Source organism: Lutra lutra, chromosome 14 (genome assembly GCF_902655055.1).
Source record: "Lutra lutra chromosome 14, mLutLut1.2, whole genome shotgun sequence".
NCBI lineage: Eukaryota > Metazoa > Chordata > Mammalia > Carnivora > Mustelidae > Lutra > Lutra lutra.
The window spans coordinates 40,689,225-40,706,258 of NC_062291.1; the positions used below are offsets into that span (position 1 = coordinate 40,689,225).

Consider the following 17,034-nt stretch of genomic DNA (forward strand, 5'->3'; position numbering starts at 1 on the left):
CTGTCTGTCACAAGACCCTTGGCATCTGCCAGGACCGAGCCCAAAGGCCTCCTCACGTTCTGGCCTTGGGTGTGAACCGGTGTTGCCACCATGTATGGGTTCACCTTCATTTTCCATTGCTCAGAGATCCTAAATTGGGATTGGCCTGTGACTAAGCATTGGCCCTTCCGGAAGCCCATTTGGTGTGGTGTCAGAGGGAAGCTCCCGTGAACAGGAAGGAGCCAGGTTTGTGAGAGAGCTGTGCTGTGGAGGGGCGGGAGGGAGACCACGAGCTGGTGTGTGAAAGTGGTCACCACTGCCTCGATGCTCCCCTTCTCAACACCAAGGACCTGGTCTAGAAAGGCAGCTGGGAGGAAGGAACATGATTTCCATCACGGTGAGGACCTGGGGTCAAAGTACTGACAGTAGGTGCAGGGGCGCAGGAGCTGCTTCGCTGGGTCCCTCCTCACAGGCAGAATCTTCTCCAAGAGGCCTTTTCAGAGGCGCTTCTCTCCCCGCACCTGGCCTCCCCTGCCCTGTCTGCTGCTTGCCGCTGCTTCTCTGGCCCCTGCCATTCCTGGGGCATGGACTGGGCACCCAGGCACGCAGAAGGGAAAGAAAGAAAGCTTTGCCAGTTTCCTGTTGGTGAATTCCCCCTTGGGGGGACGGGAATATCCAACACAGCCATTCCCAGGACCTGCTCTTCCAGAGCTGGGTTTGGTGTGGGAGAAGGAACTGGCCAGCAGGATTCTACTTGTCACGTCCTCTGCCCCCACCGCTAGCATTACTCCCCAGTTCTCCATCCTCTCCCCACACTGCCTCCCAGTTTCTCATCCCGAGTGTTATCAAGTGGGCTTCTAGTCTTCCTGTTTGCTGTTTTATACCGGAGAAACTGGTATCATGAAAGGTTAAGTGAAATTAGGAGAATATATTTGATATTAAACTGTTGCTATCCCCATTTTACACGTGGGAAACCGAGGCCCAGGAAGCTTAGGTAACCTGCCCAAGGTCACACACCTAGTAAAGAGCAGGACAGGGATTTGAACCTGTGTGGTCTGGCTTCCGAGTTCATGTTCTTCCCACCAACCTATCCTGCCGTTGATGAAGTACCTGGGGTCCCAGTGAGGCCTGAGATCCTGATTCCTAATCCCAGGCTAGTCCTCAGCTGGTGTTTTCCAGTTTCTGAGATACTGGTTTCTGGGGCGGGTGAGCTCCAGGAGGAAGTAGAGTATAGCATGGGGGTAAAAGTCCGGGGCTTTGGAGCGGGGTTGCCTGGGTGTGAGTCTCGGCTCAGTCATTTACTACCTGTAACCTGTGAGTTCTGTAATCTCTCCATACCTCAGTTTCCTTATCTCTTAATAGGGGATCATAATCTCAGTGTTTGTTTTGTAGAGTTGTTGTAAAGTTGAATTCCATGTAAAGCACTTAACAGAGTGCCTAGCACATATTAGTCCGTAAATGTTAACTGTTGTTATGATTGCCTAATTAGCTGGAGAAATCTGGGGATAAAGTTAAGCAGTCTCCTTTGTTACAGGAATTCTCAGAGCCTTTTACCATGCTATCATGAATGGGCACTTTGGAGATGCAGTAGGCAGCATTTTCCAAAGTTTTGGACAACTAATCTCTCTCTCCTTTTAAGTTGCATCCCTCTGAGTTCTCAACTTGGAAGATAGTAAGCTGGTGTCCAAGAACATAGTTCAGGAAGCACTGAGCTGTAAATCAAGCTGCCCGTTTGTGCTAAGCTGGGGCTGGGGGCCCAGTTATTGTTCAGCCAGCTCTGAGTTACTGTATGTGGCAGAGTTCTGTCTGTGTCTGGCTTCCCTCCTCCCCTGTAGGTGTGGAGAGAGGGAACAGGTGTGAGCCTAGGCACCTGAGGATCTCTGGAACCTCCTGGCCATGAGGAATGGCCTTGGCCAACCCTAGTTCAAAGTGTATTTACTGCACTCACTTGTGCCCTGGGAGGAGGGATCCTACAGTAGGTCCCCTGTGGCATGACTGTCTGGGACCACCAGATAAGCCAGCCTAGCTCAGATGGAAGCGGCCCCAGGTGTTGCAGCGTGGCTCTGTTAGGAGAAAGCAGGCAGTGAGTAGAGTTCTACCATGGATGCTCTCCCTAGTGTGTGTATAGTTTGAGTAAACTGTGTCCCTGGTGTATTTTAGCTGCACAACTAAGGGGGTTGGAAATTAGACAGCCTTCGAGGTCCCTTCCGATGGGAACATTTGGGTAGTCTGTAAACTTGAGATTGGGGTAAAAACCTAAAGGGGTGTCCCCTTTCAGAGTCCTAAAATAGAAAAGGAAGGATGAGCCCTGAGAGGAGGACTCCCCCCCACCCCACCCCTCCTGGCAAACCCTCCCTTCACACCCATGGGATAGCAAGGTCTGAGGAGAACTGGACCCAGCACTGGGTCATTGGTTTGGGATCCTTTTCCATGTGAGATTCTTAGAAGAGGATTGCTTTTTTTGAGAGAGAGAGAGAGAGAGAGAGAGAAACGATGCATGACAGGTGGGGGAGGGGCAGAGGGGGAGAGAATCTTAAGCAGGCTGGTGCCCAGTGTGGAGGCGGACTCGGAGCTCCATCTCATGACCCTGAGGTCCTGACCTGAGCTGAAATCAAGAGTTGGATGTTTAACCGCTCAGCCACCTAGGTGCCCCAAGGAAGTGGATTACTTTAAGTAGACGTTTCTGTCTTGCTTTGGGCCTCATTCACACCCCGTCTGGGTCATTGCCTCCTTTTGTCCAGCCCAGTGACCCGGGGAGGAATGCCCAGCACTCCCAGGGCGGTGTATGGAGGCCAGGAGCTGCTCAGACTGGCTGAGGGCGAGCAATGCCGGGTAGTGATGTGTCCCATTAATGACCCCCAGTCTGCCCAAACCTAGCCTGGTACTGGAGCGAGGAAAGTTTGCAGATAAGCAAATAAATCTCTTGCTTTAAAACAGTTGTATACACACATGCACAAATATAAACCATATATACACACACATGCACGTGCATTTGTGTGTGTGTTTTGGTGGGGCGGGGTCTTGAATTACACATTAGAAACTGCCAGTAATGACCTTTGGGTAGAGGGTTAGACCTTTGCTTTTCACTTTCTGGTGCCTTTCTGGTTGTGTGTGAATTTCCCTGCAGTGTATTCTCATGTTTTTATTTTATTCTTTAATTTTATTTTTTTATTTTTTTAGAGCAGTTTTAGGGTCACAGCAAAATGGTATGGAAAGTACATTACTATCAACACCATCAGTATCCATTGTCAACACCCCTACCATAGGGGTGTGTGTGTGTTGTGATTGATGAACCTGCACAGACACATCCAGAGTCCATAGTTCACCTTAGGTTCACGTCTGGTGTAGTGTGTTCCATGGCTTTTGACTAATGTACCCACCATTTTAATATCATACAGAATAGTTTCACTGGCCTAAAAAAAAAAATCCTCTGTGCTTTGCCCATTCGTCCCTCCCTCCTCAATAATTCCTGGAAACCGCTGATCTTTTTACCACTGGTTTTACCTGTTCCAGACTGTTGAGAGTTGGAAGCAGGCAGTGCGCAGTCTTTTCTCATTTGCACTCCAGCTCCCTGCATGTCTTTTCATGCATTGACCGAGCACTTCTTTCTAATGCTGAGTAATAGCTCATCGTCTCGGCATTTGTCCATTCACCTGCTTAAGGACTTCTTAGTTGCTTTCGCATTTTGACCATTATGAATAAAAGCGCTTGCACACATCTGTGTGCATGTTTTGCGTGGACGGTTTTCAGCTCACTGAGGTTAATACCGAGGACTGCTGGACCCTATGGTAAGAATGTGTTTAGTCTTGTAGGAAACCGCCAGACTGTGTTCCCGAGGACCGGTCCCATGTTGCATTCCCAGCAGCAGTGAGCGAGAGTTCCGGTTGCTCCGCTCCCTCATCGGCATTTGGTGTTGTCACTGGTTGGGACTTTGAGTGTTCTGACGAGTGTGCGGTAGTCTCTCGTTATTTATTTGCAGTTCCCTAACGATGTCTGATGGGGAGTGTCTTTTCACGTGCTTGGAAGCCATCCATGTGTCTTCTTCGGGGAGGTGTCCAGGTCTTTTGCCCATTTTTTAAATTAGATTGTTTTCTTACTGTTGAGTTTTTGAGAGTTCTTTTCTATGTTTTGGATAACAGTCCTTGATCAGATGTGTCTTTCATAAACTTTTTCTCCCATTGGTGGTTTGGCTTCTTTTTATTTTTAAAAAAGTATCAGCAGAGAATCATCTGAGCTGCATGACTTAAACTCTATATTTAAATTGTTGTATCAAAACAGATTGAGGATTTCATATTATAAGATGAATATACAGACGACTGCTCCAGCCCCCAGGTGGGGGAAGGCCAGTGGAGGGGCCATCCCACAACAGCCTCCACCACCCTAGTCCTGGGCCTGCTTGGTTTGCTGCTGGGCACAGAGGGTTGGGAGGTCTCGCATGGTGCTTCCAGGCCTCAGCCTGCTGCATGCTCTGTCCCCACCCAGGTCCCTCGCCAGCCTTCTGGGGAGGACACTTTTGTATTCTGGTGCCATAACACTGCCACCACCCACCCTTCCTTCCCTTTTATGTGCTGAAAATCAGGCCAGCTGCCTGCCGTGTGGCACACGCTCCCTCCAGTGAGTCCTAGTGTCAGTGTCCGGACCGGAGACCAGAGCCACCGCATAATGGGGCATCTGCCCAGCCTGCCAGAGCTGCTGACGGTCAGGAGGAGGAGAGCCTTGGTCAGTGCAAAAGGTGTGATGATAACCTGTGGACACCGAAGAGAGAGCCGATCTACTGGATTGTAACTCAACTGTGTTCTCTGTGGTGGAGAGCGAGTGCTGGACAGGCAGGCACAGGGAGAGCAAGGTGCGGAGCCCCTCTTAGAAGCCCCACTTGAGCTCACCTGCGAGTGGGGACAGTGCCGGAAACGATTTCACGTGGTACAGCGGGCCCTGCTGGTGGCGGAAGTTCCCCAATGACTGGAGGATGAGCGGATTTCTTCTTGTTGAGGAAAGGGAAAGCAGGTAGACATTGTGAGTCGGAGAGCTGAATCCCCACAGCCCTCTGGTTGGGTAGGCACTGGGGGCAGGGACGTGCACCCTGAGGGTGCCGCAGGTCATCCAGATGCCGTGGCTGTTCTCCTGGGGGTTATCAGGCAGGTAAACCCCGGGGGCTCTGGGCATGGGCCGTGTGTTCGAATCCTCATCAGACACGGGCCCTCTTTACACCATCGTGAAGTTGTGAGGAAATGTGTAACATCATCGTGGTAAGAGTTAGAGACCGGAGTGCTGCCTGTGTGGCACGGCACCTGCTGCTCTTGGACTGGGGTGTGGTCGGCCTTGACAGTTCTGGAGTGTTGTCCTTGGCCCCTTTCCTACCAGTTACTTGGAAGAAAGCAAACGTCATGCTTACCGAACAAAGCTGAGCACTAAGATGTTTGACGCTGGAATGTCTGGTCACCTCCGCAGGCTGAGCAGTGCGCAGAAGGCACGGGAGGAGTTGGACAGGATCTGCATCAAGGCTCCTTGGCCAGAACACTCTGTGTCCCAACCCAGGGAGGAGGGAGGCGATGGTCCAGTCCTGCCCTGTGCTCTTCAGGGACCACAGCTGGGGCCTTGGGTTCTGAAGAGAGCTCCGAGACAGGGAAGGAATGGTACTGCACACAGGAGATGGTGTGGAGATGAAGTTGCTCTCGGAGGAGGGCCAGTCTGGAGGTGGTCTCTGTAGGAGGGGAAGACCCAGGGATGAAGGCTTGCTGCTTGGACGTGGGGTCAGACCTGACTTACTGCCGAAGGACAGCTTTTAACTCTTGCTGGGAAGTCTGGGAAGCCCTCCTGGGAATGCATGCCATTGCCCTGGGAGTGACCTGCCCTGCGGTCCTGTCCCAGGCGGGGAAACATGGGTGGACCCTCTGGGTCTGGGTCCCAGGGTGCGTTTATGTAGGGCTGCTAAGCTCAGCCTCTGAGCTGGGCTGCCTGGGCCTGAATAGAGCCTGTGTGAGGTATTCAGATCTTGGAAGAACAGCCGTGGCCTCAAGGGAGCTCAGAAATCGCCACCTGAATGGGGCCTTTTTTTTCAAGTTGTTTTTTTAATAGGCAGTACACACATGTAGCCAAAAAAAATGCAAATATGAACAGTAACCTTCATGTCTGTCCCCAGTTTTCCCTTCCAAAGGCAGCCAGTGTCACCAAGCTTCTTGTTTATCGTTCCAGGGATGGGTGTGTGTGTGTGTGTGTGTGTGTGTGTGTGCGCGCACGCACACGCACTCACAACCACCGAGTGTGTCTGTTTTACATCTTTTTTTACAAAATGTTAGCTTAGTAAACACACGGCTTACACCTTGATCAAGAATGGCGATCATTTCATATGCCCAGTTACAGAACCGGCTAACTGTAAAATAGCTACGAGTGTTCGTTGTGCGGATCTTTTCTGATTCCCCACACCAGCCTCTGCAGATGGCTAGCTAGGGGGCTGTTATCCCAGAAGGCCCCAGCACACTCCCTGTCCCTGTCACTTCACACATGTGTAAGTGTGCCCGGGAAATACATTTCTAGAAGGGGAGTTTCTGGTTCAGACCACGTGATTTTACATGTTGACATCTCTGTGTTTGTAATGGGCGGTTCTAGCATCTTAGTGTGCATAAAGCCTTCTGATCCTTTTCTGGAATTGCCTGTTTACATCATTTGTGTTTCTCTACTGGTAACTGGTTTGTTTTGTTTTGTTTTGTTTAATTGCAAAACATTTTTCTTAAGTTTGTTATTTCTCTTGTCTTTCTGTTGGTTTCCTTATTTGTTTCCTATTGTGCAGAACTTTAATTTTATATCTTTAGGGTTCGGGGCCACTTCTTAACATTTAAATCTCTGGTCTGGCTGAGATTAGTTTTGGTGTATGGAACAGGGTGGTACCCAGCTTTTGGCTTGTCTCCCCCCACCCCACCACCCACCCCCACCCCGGCTGTGGATGGGGCCTTTTGGCTTCATTCCTCTGGGAGTAGAGGAGAAGGGTGGCAAGGGGTCTTTGATACCAAAGACTTTTGGTACAGTCACCTCTAGACACACTAACCAAAACATCCCCACGCCCATCATCCCTGTGGGCCCTGTGGGGACCAGTGGCACCTAAGGAAGCCCTTCAGCCTCCTTGCAAACACCATGTGCAGATCTCCAGTGTAGCTGTGAAGGGCACACAGAAACCTGTAAGTGAGTGATTGTGTCTAGAGCAGTGGTTCTCAAAGTGGGGTCCCCACACCAGCAGCATCACCTGGGAATTAGTTCGAAATGAAGATTCTGGTTCTGCGGACTCAAACTGCAGTGGAGCCCAGCTGTGTGTGTTTAACAAGCCCTTTGGGGTGGTTCTGATGCATACATTGCAGTTTGAGAGCTAGGTTGGGGCCCAGTGTTCAGGGGGGAGCAGGTCACCTGGGGTCAGCAGGAGTAATGGTTGAGGGGGCCTGCAGGTCCCCTGACACCCTTACCCGTCCCTGGACACCACTGTGGACTGCAGCAGCCACTGAACCACTGACCAGCAACAGGAAGTAGATTGCACGACAGTCTGAGTGGCTGTGCCCCTCCTGGGCAATTTAGCTGGCATGGGGCATGGCAGAGGGATCCACATACAGAGGGACTTTGTGAGAGCAGCTGTCCCACCCAGCACTAGCAGGCAAGAGCCCTGGGTTCCAGGGCTTTCTCCTTCCCTACTCCTGATCTGCAAGTCACTTACCTTTCTGAGCTCCCACTGCCTCACTTGCCCTCGTTCCAGATATGGATCACATGTGCCCTCCTGAGGTCTCTTGTCTCTAGGATTGAGCTGCCACACTCCCATGCCTGATGAACCAGAGGTCAGAGAGGGAGGAACTGTAGCTTGGGGCAGATCCATGTTGGAGGCCACCGTGGACAGCTTGGGGTCTCTAGGCCGGGCCCAGGGGACAGGGGCTCTGGCTGGATGGTGATGAAGAGACAGGAAATAAAGACCAATAGAGCAGGCCCCTGAGAATGAGACAGTGTGTGCTCGTCTCTGGGGTTAGAGAGCAGCTCCACACGTGTGTCAGCAGAGGTGGGAGTGAAGCATGGGGGGAAAGGGGTCTGCGAGGAATCGCAGCCACTTACATGTGGTGAGCCAGCCCTGCGGTGCTGCGTGTGGGCACGGGTGTGAGTCTGCCCCTAGTCGCCGTTTCTAGCTGGGTGCCCAGCAGTGGAAGGTACACTGGGCTGGCTCAAGTCAGGCCTGACGCAGCCTCTGCTCAGGCAGGGGCCTGGCCTGTGGCTGTTGGGGGATTTGGCAAGACTGGTGGGAGCTCCCCACAGAACCTGAACATGCTTCCCTCTTGCATTGCAGATTGAACCATGAGCTACCCAGGTTATCCCCCGCCCGCGGGCGGCTACCCCCCAGCTGCACCAGGTAAGAAGGTCTGGGGCGGGCAGGGGAGGGAATGCCCTCTCTGCTCAGTGTGCAGGAGTGGACAGGGAGAGAGGAACAGTGCTTTTCAGTCATCTCCTTTCTAACCCAAGGGCGCAGCCAGGATGGGGAGGGGTGGAGAAAATCCTGGACCCAAGGACCCAGAAAGGCCTGGACTTGAAACACTTCTGAAAGCCAGGACGAGGCCAAGACCCAGTTTCTTGCTTTATTAGCTGGAAGCAGCAGGCAGATCTCTTCTTCTTTCTAGAACCCTTTTTCTCTCCTTTGCAAATGGTTTCACGTATCTCTCTTCCACTGGATTGCACCTGAGACTAGTGAGATAGCCAGGTAAAGCCCCTGGCACCCTGTGATCAACCGCAGGGTCCTTCGGTCAGGGGAGGAAGTGGAGGCTGTTGCTATGGGTCAGCTGTCTGTGCTGCACCTCTAGAAGCTACGGGCGGATTGCACGGGGGCTGCACCTGCCGTCAGGCCGCCAGAGCCCGGCCCCACCAAAGCATGTTTCTTCACACTCAGAAATCAGCTCCTCTGGCCCTGGCCCCTCCCAGGTTCCTCCTGAAATGACACTGGGTCCCCATGGTAGGGGAGGAGATGAGGGCATCGTTCCAGGCTGGTAACCTGAGCTGCCCTCACCCCACAACACCGGTGGGCAAGTTCATTTCCCCAGAGCAGAGGCCCTGGAGTCCGAGCACCCATGACCCTGCCGGCCATCTGTGCCCACTCTGCCCTTTCAGCAGGCGGAGAACAGGTCTGGAGCGGGGAGGTGGCGTGGCCACCATCACGTGGCGTACTGGGTTGAGCAGGGCCATTTCCCTCTGAACAAGGCACGGCTCAGGGGTGCCAGCGCTGGCCTCGAGTTTGGTCCTCGGCCACTAGGGACGCTGCCATGGTGTCCTATGCTGCCACCCCCGCCACGCCGAGTGGCGAAGAGAGGGCAGGCCGGGGATTCCTGGCAGGCTCCATCCTCAGGGGCCTGGAGCCTCAGAAAAGCTGAGCTCGAGGCCCTCGGGGCCTGTTCACTGCTGTGGTCAGAAAGGCATCTAACAAACCAGGGGGCCACACAACAATGGCCGGCCATGGCATGGGAGCCCCGCACAGGCATCAGGTCTCCATCCTCATCCGGGCAGTTTGAGGCAAACTAATTATCATCCCTGCGTGTCAGCTAAGGAAGCTGAGCTAGAGGGGCTGAACATCTCGCCCCAAGGCACACACTGGGTCCCTCTGGGTTCAGGACTTTTTACTGCTGTTCCCCAACTGCCCACCCCTCCTTGTAGGAATGGTGTCTGTGTTGCGTGACCCAGCCCTGTCTGCTTCCACCCTGTCGTCCTGCTCTCCTTCTTTCACAGACTTGTCACTGCCAACAGCCCAGTCGGCAGGACACCCACCTTTCCCTGCCATGCTTTCCCTTCATCGTGGGTTCTCGGTGCTCTCTGAGCTCACCGCTGGCACGGGCTGAGTACAGTGACCCCAAATGACCTGTTTTTATGTCTGTATTCCCTTTCCATGATGGTGAGCCCAGGAGGGCAGTTCTGTCCTTGGTCCTCCTACCTCTTTAGTCCCATAGAGGTCTTGGGAGGGTTTGCTGATCCGGACCTTCCTCCCTGGAAGGAGAGGCATGTTCCCTCTTTTCTTTTCTTCTGGCGGCGGGCTTCATTCAGCTTTCTTGCTTGAGTGTTTTCTGTGGGGTCTGTAGTGCTGTCCTAGAGGCCCTGCTTTGGCCTCCCCTTCTGACGACTGGAGAGCTTGCTGCCCTGCCTTTCCCTGCTGGGGGTGCCGCCAGGCTGCTGAAGGGCTTGGTGTTGCTTCCAGGTGGCGGTGCCTGGGGAGGTGCTGGCTACCCCCCGCCCAGCATGCCCCCGATCGGGCTGGATAACATGGCCAACTATGCAGGGCAGTTCAACCAGGACTACCTCTCTGGAATGGTGAGTCCAGCCCTCCTGCTGGGGCTGCCCCTGAGGTATGGGGCGGGGGGGGGGGGGGGGGGGGGGTAATACCTGCATGGCCAGAGGGAAAAAGGCTGCTGGCTTGTGTGCCTTCAGAGGTGTCTGTGTGTGTGCCTGCCTGTGGGCACCAAGTATTGGACTGCATCTTAGAACAAAGGGTTTTTGTCGGGCCTCTCCCTGCTCACGATGTCCCATCTGTAAACTGGGGGGAAGGGGCCTGCACTGGGTTGCCTGGTCTCTCGGGTCTCTTTCCTCCCTGAAGTGGATGGGGCAGTGCCTTCACAGAGTATGTATGGAACACTTCTGTAGGAGCACTGTGTAGTGTCAGGAGGGAGGAGAGCGTAGGTATGCGTGTGCCAGTGTACACGTGCATGTGCGCGTGCATGTGTGTGTGTGTACATGTGGATGACTGTTCTGCTCAGGCCCGGGTGCCTGGTAGCATAGGCTACTTTTATTTGTTAATTGGCTTATAAAAATATATTTTTATAATCTAAGAACAAATGCTTGCTCAGTGTCAACCATGCAGCCCGTATGCAAGTCTCATTTGTGCCTGGCTTACTCTAGGCACCAGGAGTATGTGGATACAACAAACAAAAATCTGAGCCCTGAAGCTCTTGGGGAGACAGCCAGTCACCATAAGTAAACTGTGGGGCGTTAGAGCAGATACAGGTGCCTTGGGCATAAGACCAGATGCAGGGCTCAGGAGTACAGGTACAGGGGAAGGGGGCAGTAGTTTTCAAGCTGGGTGGTCAGGCTGGGCCTTGCCGAGAAGCCAGGGGTGTTGGCCTCTGAGCTTTCAGTGTTGGAGGGCTCAGATCAGAGAAGGACGGATGGACAGGCTGTGGCCATGCTCCTGGGTGAGCGGCAGGGGCATGGGGTGGGGTCGTTCATCTTAGGCTTGCTTTGTGGACTTTCAGGCATCCAACATGTCTGGGACATTCGGAGGAGCCAACGTGCCAAACCTGTACCCTGGGGCCCCTGGGGGTGGTTATCCTCCCATCCCCCCAGGGGGTTTTGGGCAGCCGCCTTCCGCCCAGCAGGCTGTTCCTCCATATGGAATGTATCCGCCCCCTGGAGGAAACCCGCCCTCTGGGATGCCTTCCTATCCGCCCTACCCAGGGGCCCCTGTGCCAGGCCAGCCCATGCCGCCCCCTGGCCAGCAGCCCCCGGGGTCCTACCCCAGACAGCCGCCGATGACCTACCCTGGGCAGCCGCCCATGCCACCTTCTGGGCAGCAGCAGCAGCCAGTGCCAAGCTACCCGGGATACCTGGGGTCTGGGAGCGTCACCCCCGCTGTGCCTCCATCCCAGGTGAGTGCCTGCCCTGGGTCATCCTTGGTCCAGGCTTGGGCCCCAAAGGCCTGAAACTTGTGGCCCAGTGTCCTCTAACAGCGGGGCCAGGGAGGGCACAGCCCATGGAGAAGGGCTCTGTCCTCCATCTATAACTTCTTGTTTTACCAGAGTATTGCTTTCTCACACACGCCCCCTCCCCACCAGTTTATATTCTTAAAGACCTTAGGGAGCTGCCCTATTTCTCGAAGTTTGGTTAGATGTTCCATGTGCGAGTTGGAGCTGAACGTCCCAGGGTACTCATCATTCCTCCTGTGTCATTTACTGCCTGGGCTCAGTGCTTTGTAGGAACTGCCTGGGCCCCGGGCCTCAAGCCATGTGCCCAGTGGAGCTTAGTCTTCAGTCTCCCGAGGTGCCTCTCAGGCTGGTCTTAGAGGGTTCTTAAAACCTCCTTTGGCTGGGGAAGCTTGCTGGCAGTTCCTCAGGGCTTGCTCTGGGCTCATTTTGGAGAGCATTTCGTGTTTGCAGTGCCTAGAATTCATTGTCATGGTTACATGGCCAAACCAGCCAAGCACGGGGCTAGTGGTATGTGCTCGACTACTATTATTAGACAGAGGGTCCCTCTCCTCCCTGCCCCCACTCCTCCCTATCCCTGCCCTGCTCTCCATCTTCCTCTGCCCTCCCCCTTATCCCTTCTCCAAGCTTCTCTTTTTAACCTGTTAAAACCAGTGGTGCACCAGGCCCAGAAGGCAAGCCACCAGGAGACCACTTAGGCAGGAAAATGTGTTTGCTGGGGAGGGCAGCCGTCAGTGTCAGGAAGGAGTCCGGCAGGCAAGCGGGGCTGAGAGCCTGGAGAACAGCGCCCAGAGCAGCAGAGTCCAGGACATAGTGAGGCGGGGGGTACTATGGTAAAGGCCGGACGCCGGCGTTTCTGGAGGGAATACCTTTCCTTCTTTGCACCGAACTGCTCCATGGCCTACCCAGACCATGGCAGGAGGGCCCTGAAATGTGCTCCCATGTGCTGTGGCAGGAAGGTTTGCAGGCACCACCTGCCCCATTGGGAAGCCAGAGGACCTGGGCATAGGGCAGATGTTCAGCATCAGGACTCGGCTAGAGACGGGCCTCTAGCACAGGAGCCAGGCAGAAGTCTCAGTCCCCGAACCGGAGGGTATCTAATGGTCACAGTAGGCTCCCTTAGTGACTGACTGCAGGCTCCTTCAGGTACCCAGAAAGGTTGCTTTCAGAGTCTGGGCAGGGAAGTCTTGCATTTGGGGTGTATGACATCTTCTGTGAGTCTGTTTGTCCGAGCAGTTTGGAAACCGAGGCACCATCACAGATGCTCCCGGCTTTGACCCCTTGCGAGATGCTGAGGTCCTGCGGAAAGCTATGAAAGGCTTTGGTGAGTGACCCCGGGTAGCTCGGTTCCTGACGGCCCCCCTGACTCGCCAGGTGGCTCTGGGGTAATGTGGGGTTGCTGGGAGGTGCTAACCCAGTCCCAGTGGTGGTGGTGGAAGAGGAGGTCGATGTGGGGGTGTGGTGGGGATGCCCAGGAGAACGGGAGGGCCTCGGCCAGGGAAGCTTCCAGCTGCAGAGCATGCCCACGACCCCGGCCCTACCCACATCCGCCTCTTCTTGTCCTAGGGACCGATGAGCAGGCCATCATCAACTGCCTGGGAAGTCGCTCCAACAAACAGCGCCAGCAGATCCTCCTGTCCTTCAAGACCGCTTATGGGAAGGTGAGTAGGGAGAAGGCATTGGGGGGCAGGTCCCCACTGAACTGAGGCATATCCTCTAGCACAGCCCCACTCACCCCTGCTTTTCTTAGGTCCCAGGTGAGCCTAGGTCTACTGGGTGGGCAGTAAGGCCCATTAGGGCATTTTCTGCTGCCCACCTAGCAGGGCCCTCTTGGGTTATGGCATCTTTGTAAAACAGAAGAATGCTCTGAGGGAAATCCAGAAGTCCACAGGGCACTGAGGTTTGATGAGAGAGATCTGGGTTCTGGCCCTGGCTCTGCCATGACTCATGGAGACCATGGATGGTATTTCCCTTCGGTTCCCACTGGGCCGGATTTTCCTCCTGGGGACCAGGCTGCTAATCCCAGTCCTCTTCATGACTACCCTGGGAGGTGTAGCTGGGAGGGGAGCTTTGAAGGAAAAGGCTTGCAGTTCAGCACAAATGCATGGGAACATATTTTGAACTTCTGGGCTTTTGAACCTTAGGTAAACACTGGGCCTGGTGTTCTATCTAGCCCAGTGCTTCTCCAGCCTGAATGAGCCACGGGTCCCCGGGGAAGCGGATTGAATTGCAGGCTCCAGCTCTGCAGGTCCGGGCTGGCTGAGGCAGGCGCTGCTGGGCCTCAGATCTGCGATACTGTCCCTATTAGTCACTGCCTGTGGATTCTCAAAATACGTTTGTTTGTCTCTTTGAATATTCGATCAGGATTTGATCAAAGATCTGAAGTCTGAACTGTCAGGAAACTTTGAGAAGACAATCCTGGCTCTCATGAAGACCCCGGTTCTCTTCGATGTCTATGAGATAAAGGAAGCCATCAAGGTATGTACATGTTTGTGTTTATGTGTGTGTTTATTTGCTTACTTGGACACACAGGCCAGGGAAAGGCCTGGACTGCATATTGGGCTGAGCCCGTTTATTAGCTGCTGTTGTCGGTGAGGTTCCTGGAGCCTTTCAGGTTGGAATCCAAGTGCTGTAGAAAGGGTGACTTCCGGTGACTTCCCTAAGAGGCAACACAGGTGTCATTCATCATCAGGGAGCATCTGTGTCTGCCCATCTCAGAAGCACAGTAGCAGCTGGGTGGTCAAGCTGGTGGTGACACAGAGATGGGAGCAGGCATATGAGGCCGTAGGTAGGACCATCCTCCTTCATTTAGGACTCTGCCTTAGCAAACAGCAGAGACACTCTCGAGGGGTTTAAGGGAGACGGAGGTACAGAATTGGTTATGAGGATAGAGGTAAGCAGCCCAGCTTGAGCAAGGGCAGGGACCCAAGCAGGATTTCTCTTGTCTCAGCTGCTTCCTGAGTGCCCGCTTCGTTCTTCCATCTGCTGGGGGCAGAGGATCCCTAGGGACCCCACTCTGTTTAACTCTCAGAGATTCAGCCACAGAAACAACAAGCTATCCCTCAGTCCAAATTCCACTAGAGGCCGACTCTGACGGGCCTGCTTAGGGTTTACTGTCTGCCCCCCAGGCCAGTTCCTTGTGGCCATACGGTCCTGTGGCTCCTAAGCCCCACAGCAGGTATCCTGTGGATGGGGCAGGGGCAACTCCCACAGGAGGGGCAAATCCCTGTGAACTGAGCAGGTGTTCCTGAAGGAATCCATCATTTTTCAGAGGCGTGATAGGTACCATGACTCTTCCTGCCCCCCAGAGGAGAGGCAGAGAATTCAGTATGGAGCCTGGCGGGGGGAGAGGCACCTGCTGAGATCCTCAGACATGCCCTCTTCTAGGGAGGGGTCAGGAGGCAGGTGGGGACAGCACCCAGGGAGCGGCCCCCAGACCTGTGCTGGGCCCAGCCGCCGCCTCTAGCTGGCTTCATGGGGTGGTGGTGGTTGTGGAGTATGGGAAACCACACAGGGCTGGGGTCACCTGTCACTGATGAGCGGTGTGTCCTTAAGCATGTGTAAAATGGGACTGCAGACGCTCACTCTTGCGGCGTGTGGTGAGCGCTGAGCACGGCGGCCAGCAGAAGCTCTTTGCAAGCTCTGAGGCATCGAACAGTTGTGCTCATCCTAAAAATAGCTCCCCCCGTACTCTGCTTCCTACGTGACTGGCACTGTTCTAAGTGCTTCTCATGCCTAACATTGAATCCTCAGAGCTTGGCAGGAGGTAGGTGTTAGCTGCTCCCATTTAATGCACCAGGAACCTAAGGCACAGAGAGGTGGTGAAAGGCGCCCGACGACACACAGCTAATGAGCAGCAGGCTTATTATCCAAGCCCACCCAGCAGCCAGGCTTCCCATGTCCTCTGCCTTCTCCCCACTCCTGACATGCTCCTCTCTCTCGGCCTCGTCGGGGCTGCCTCTTCTAGCTGTCTTCAGATGCTCCACAGTCCAGTCCAGGACTCTCCTCTGGCCACACCTCTGCTCTGGCTTTATACCCGTTTTTCAGTTCTGTCTTGTCTCATTCATGAGCTGAACTTGGAATCAGACAGATCTGGGTCCACATTTCAACCCACCATTTATCGTGTGGCCTTGGATAAGTCACTCCACCTTTCTGATACTCCGTTTTCCTTGTGGGGGAATGATTGTGGTCCTTCACGTGACCTCTGGGCATCACCATGTCCCTGTCATACTCTGGTATTTTTGTGGGACTGGGGCAGTGGCGGGGAGCTTGGCTGCCTCAGGCCCGACAGCAGCAGCAGCCCCACCGGGGGCGTGGGCCGGTGCTGGTGGCAGTGGCTGTTGGGGTTTGTGCTGTGGGGCATAGGGCACCTGCTGTCTTCCCCGCGTGCTGGTGAGGGAGCTCGAACAAGCTTGTGGTTTGTGTTCTCTGCCACCTCAGGGGGCTGGCACTGATGAAGCCTGCCTGATTGAGATCTTCGCCTCCCGCAGCAACGAGCACATCCGGGAATTAAGCAGAGCCTACAAAACAGGTTAGGCTGGTGCCCGCCCCTTAGTCCTTCACAGACTCCTGCTTTCTGGGCCTTGGCTACACCCTCTCCCTCAGCCTCTTAGACCTTCCTGGCCTTCTTATCACCTCATCTTCTGCCACCCCCAACACGTGAGGCTTTGATCCGAGACCCAGCCCTGCCTGCTGTTTGCACACGGGGCAGGTAGCTAAGGTAACAGAGGGCTAGTGGGAGAACCTCTTGGGTGTGGTTTTGGCTGAGCCTGACCGAGGCGGGGTCAGCCTGGAGGTCACAGTCCCCTTGTCCCTTGGAGGGTGGTGTGGACCTCATCACACCCAGGACTCCTGGGCCCTCCTCTTGCCGGAGTCTGCTGCTGATTGGCTGCAGGGCGTGCCTTCCCTGTGTCTCCCTTTCAGAATTCAAAAAGACCCTGGAGGAGGCCATCCGAAGCGACACGTCCGGGCACTTCCAGCGGCTCCTCATCTCTCTGTCTCAGGTGCCTTTCCCATGACAGAGCTTGGGGCTCAGAGCAGAGAGAGGCAGAAAAGGCTCGGGGACCGGGGAGGCGCCAACTGCAAGGAGCAGCCTTGACCATGCCTCATGCTTCCTTTCAGGGAAACCGGGATGAAAGCACCAACGTGGACATGACGGTGGTCCAGAGAGATGCTCAGGTGGGTGTCATAGCCCGGTGGCCCAGCTGGGCTCCCGGCATCAGGGCGCACCCCTGCTTTCTTGCTCCCCGAGGGAGGGCTCTGGGGTAGAAAGAGCAGCTGATCAGGAGCGGGTCCCAGACGCTGTGAGTCTCAGGTAGGCTCCACTGCATATCACCCGCAAGACCTTGGGTGTCCCCTC

General features: G+C 54.6%; 1 protein-coding gene across 3 annotated transcripts in view; it reads left to right on the forward strand.

Annotated features, from left to right (window-relative positions):
- ANXA11 (annexin A11) overlaps positions 1-17,034 on the forward strand; it is a 37,192-nt gene that overhangs the window by 11,932 nt on the left and 8,226 nt on the right. The window contains exons 3-11 of one of the 3 annotated variants that reach the window (XM_047702114.1): positions 8,288-8,353; positions 10,178-10,290; positions 11,229-11,621; positions 12,912-12,999; positions 13,242-13,336; positions 14,040-14,153; positions 16,116-16,206; positions 16,599-16,678; positions 16,797-16,853. In XM_047702114.1, coding sequence (XP_047558070.1) covers positions 8,299-8,353; positions 10,178-10,290; positions 11,229-11,621; positions 12,912-12,999; positions 13,242-13,336; positions 14,040-14,153; positions 16,116-16,206; positions 16,599-16,678; positions 16,797-16,853 — 1,086 coding nt within the window. In that variant the 5' untranslated portion in view covers positions 8,288-8,298. Of the gene's footprint in view, positions 1-8,287; positions 8,354-9,834; positions 9,982-10,177; positions 10,291-11,228; positions 11,622-12,911; positions 13,000-13,241; positions 13,337-14,039; positions 14,154-16,115; positions 16,207-16,598; positions 16,679-16,796; positions 16,854-17,034 lie in introns of those variants that run through there. The other 2 variants (XM_047702113.1, XM_047702115.1) reach the window with 2 other exon arrangements.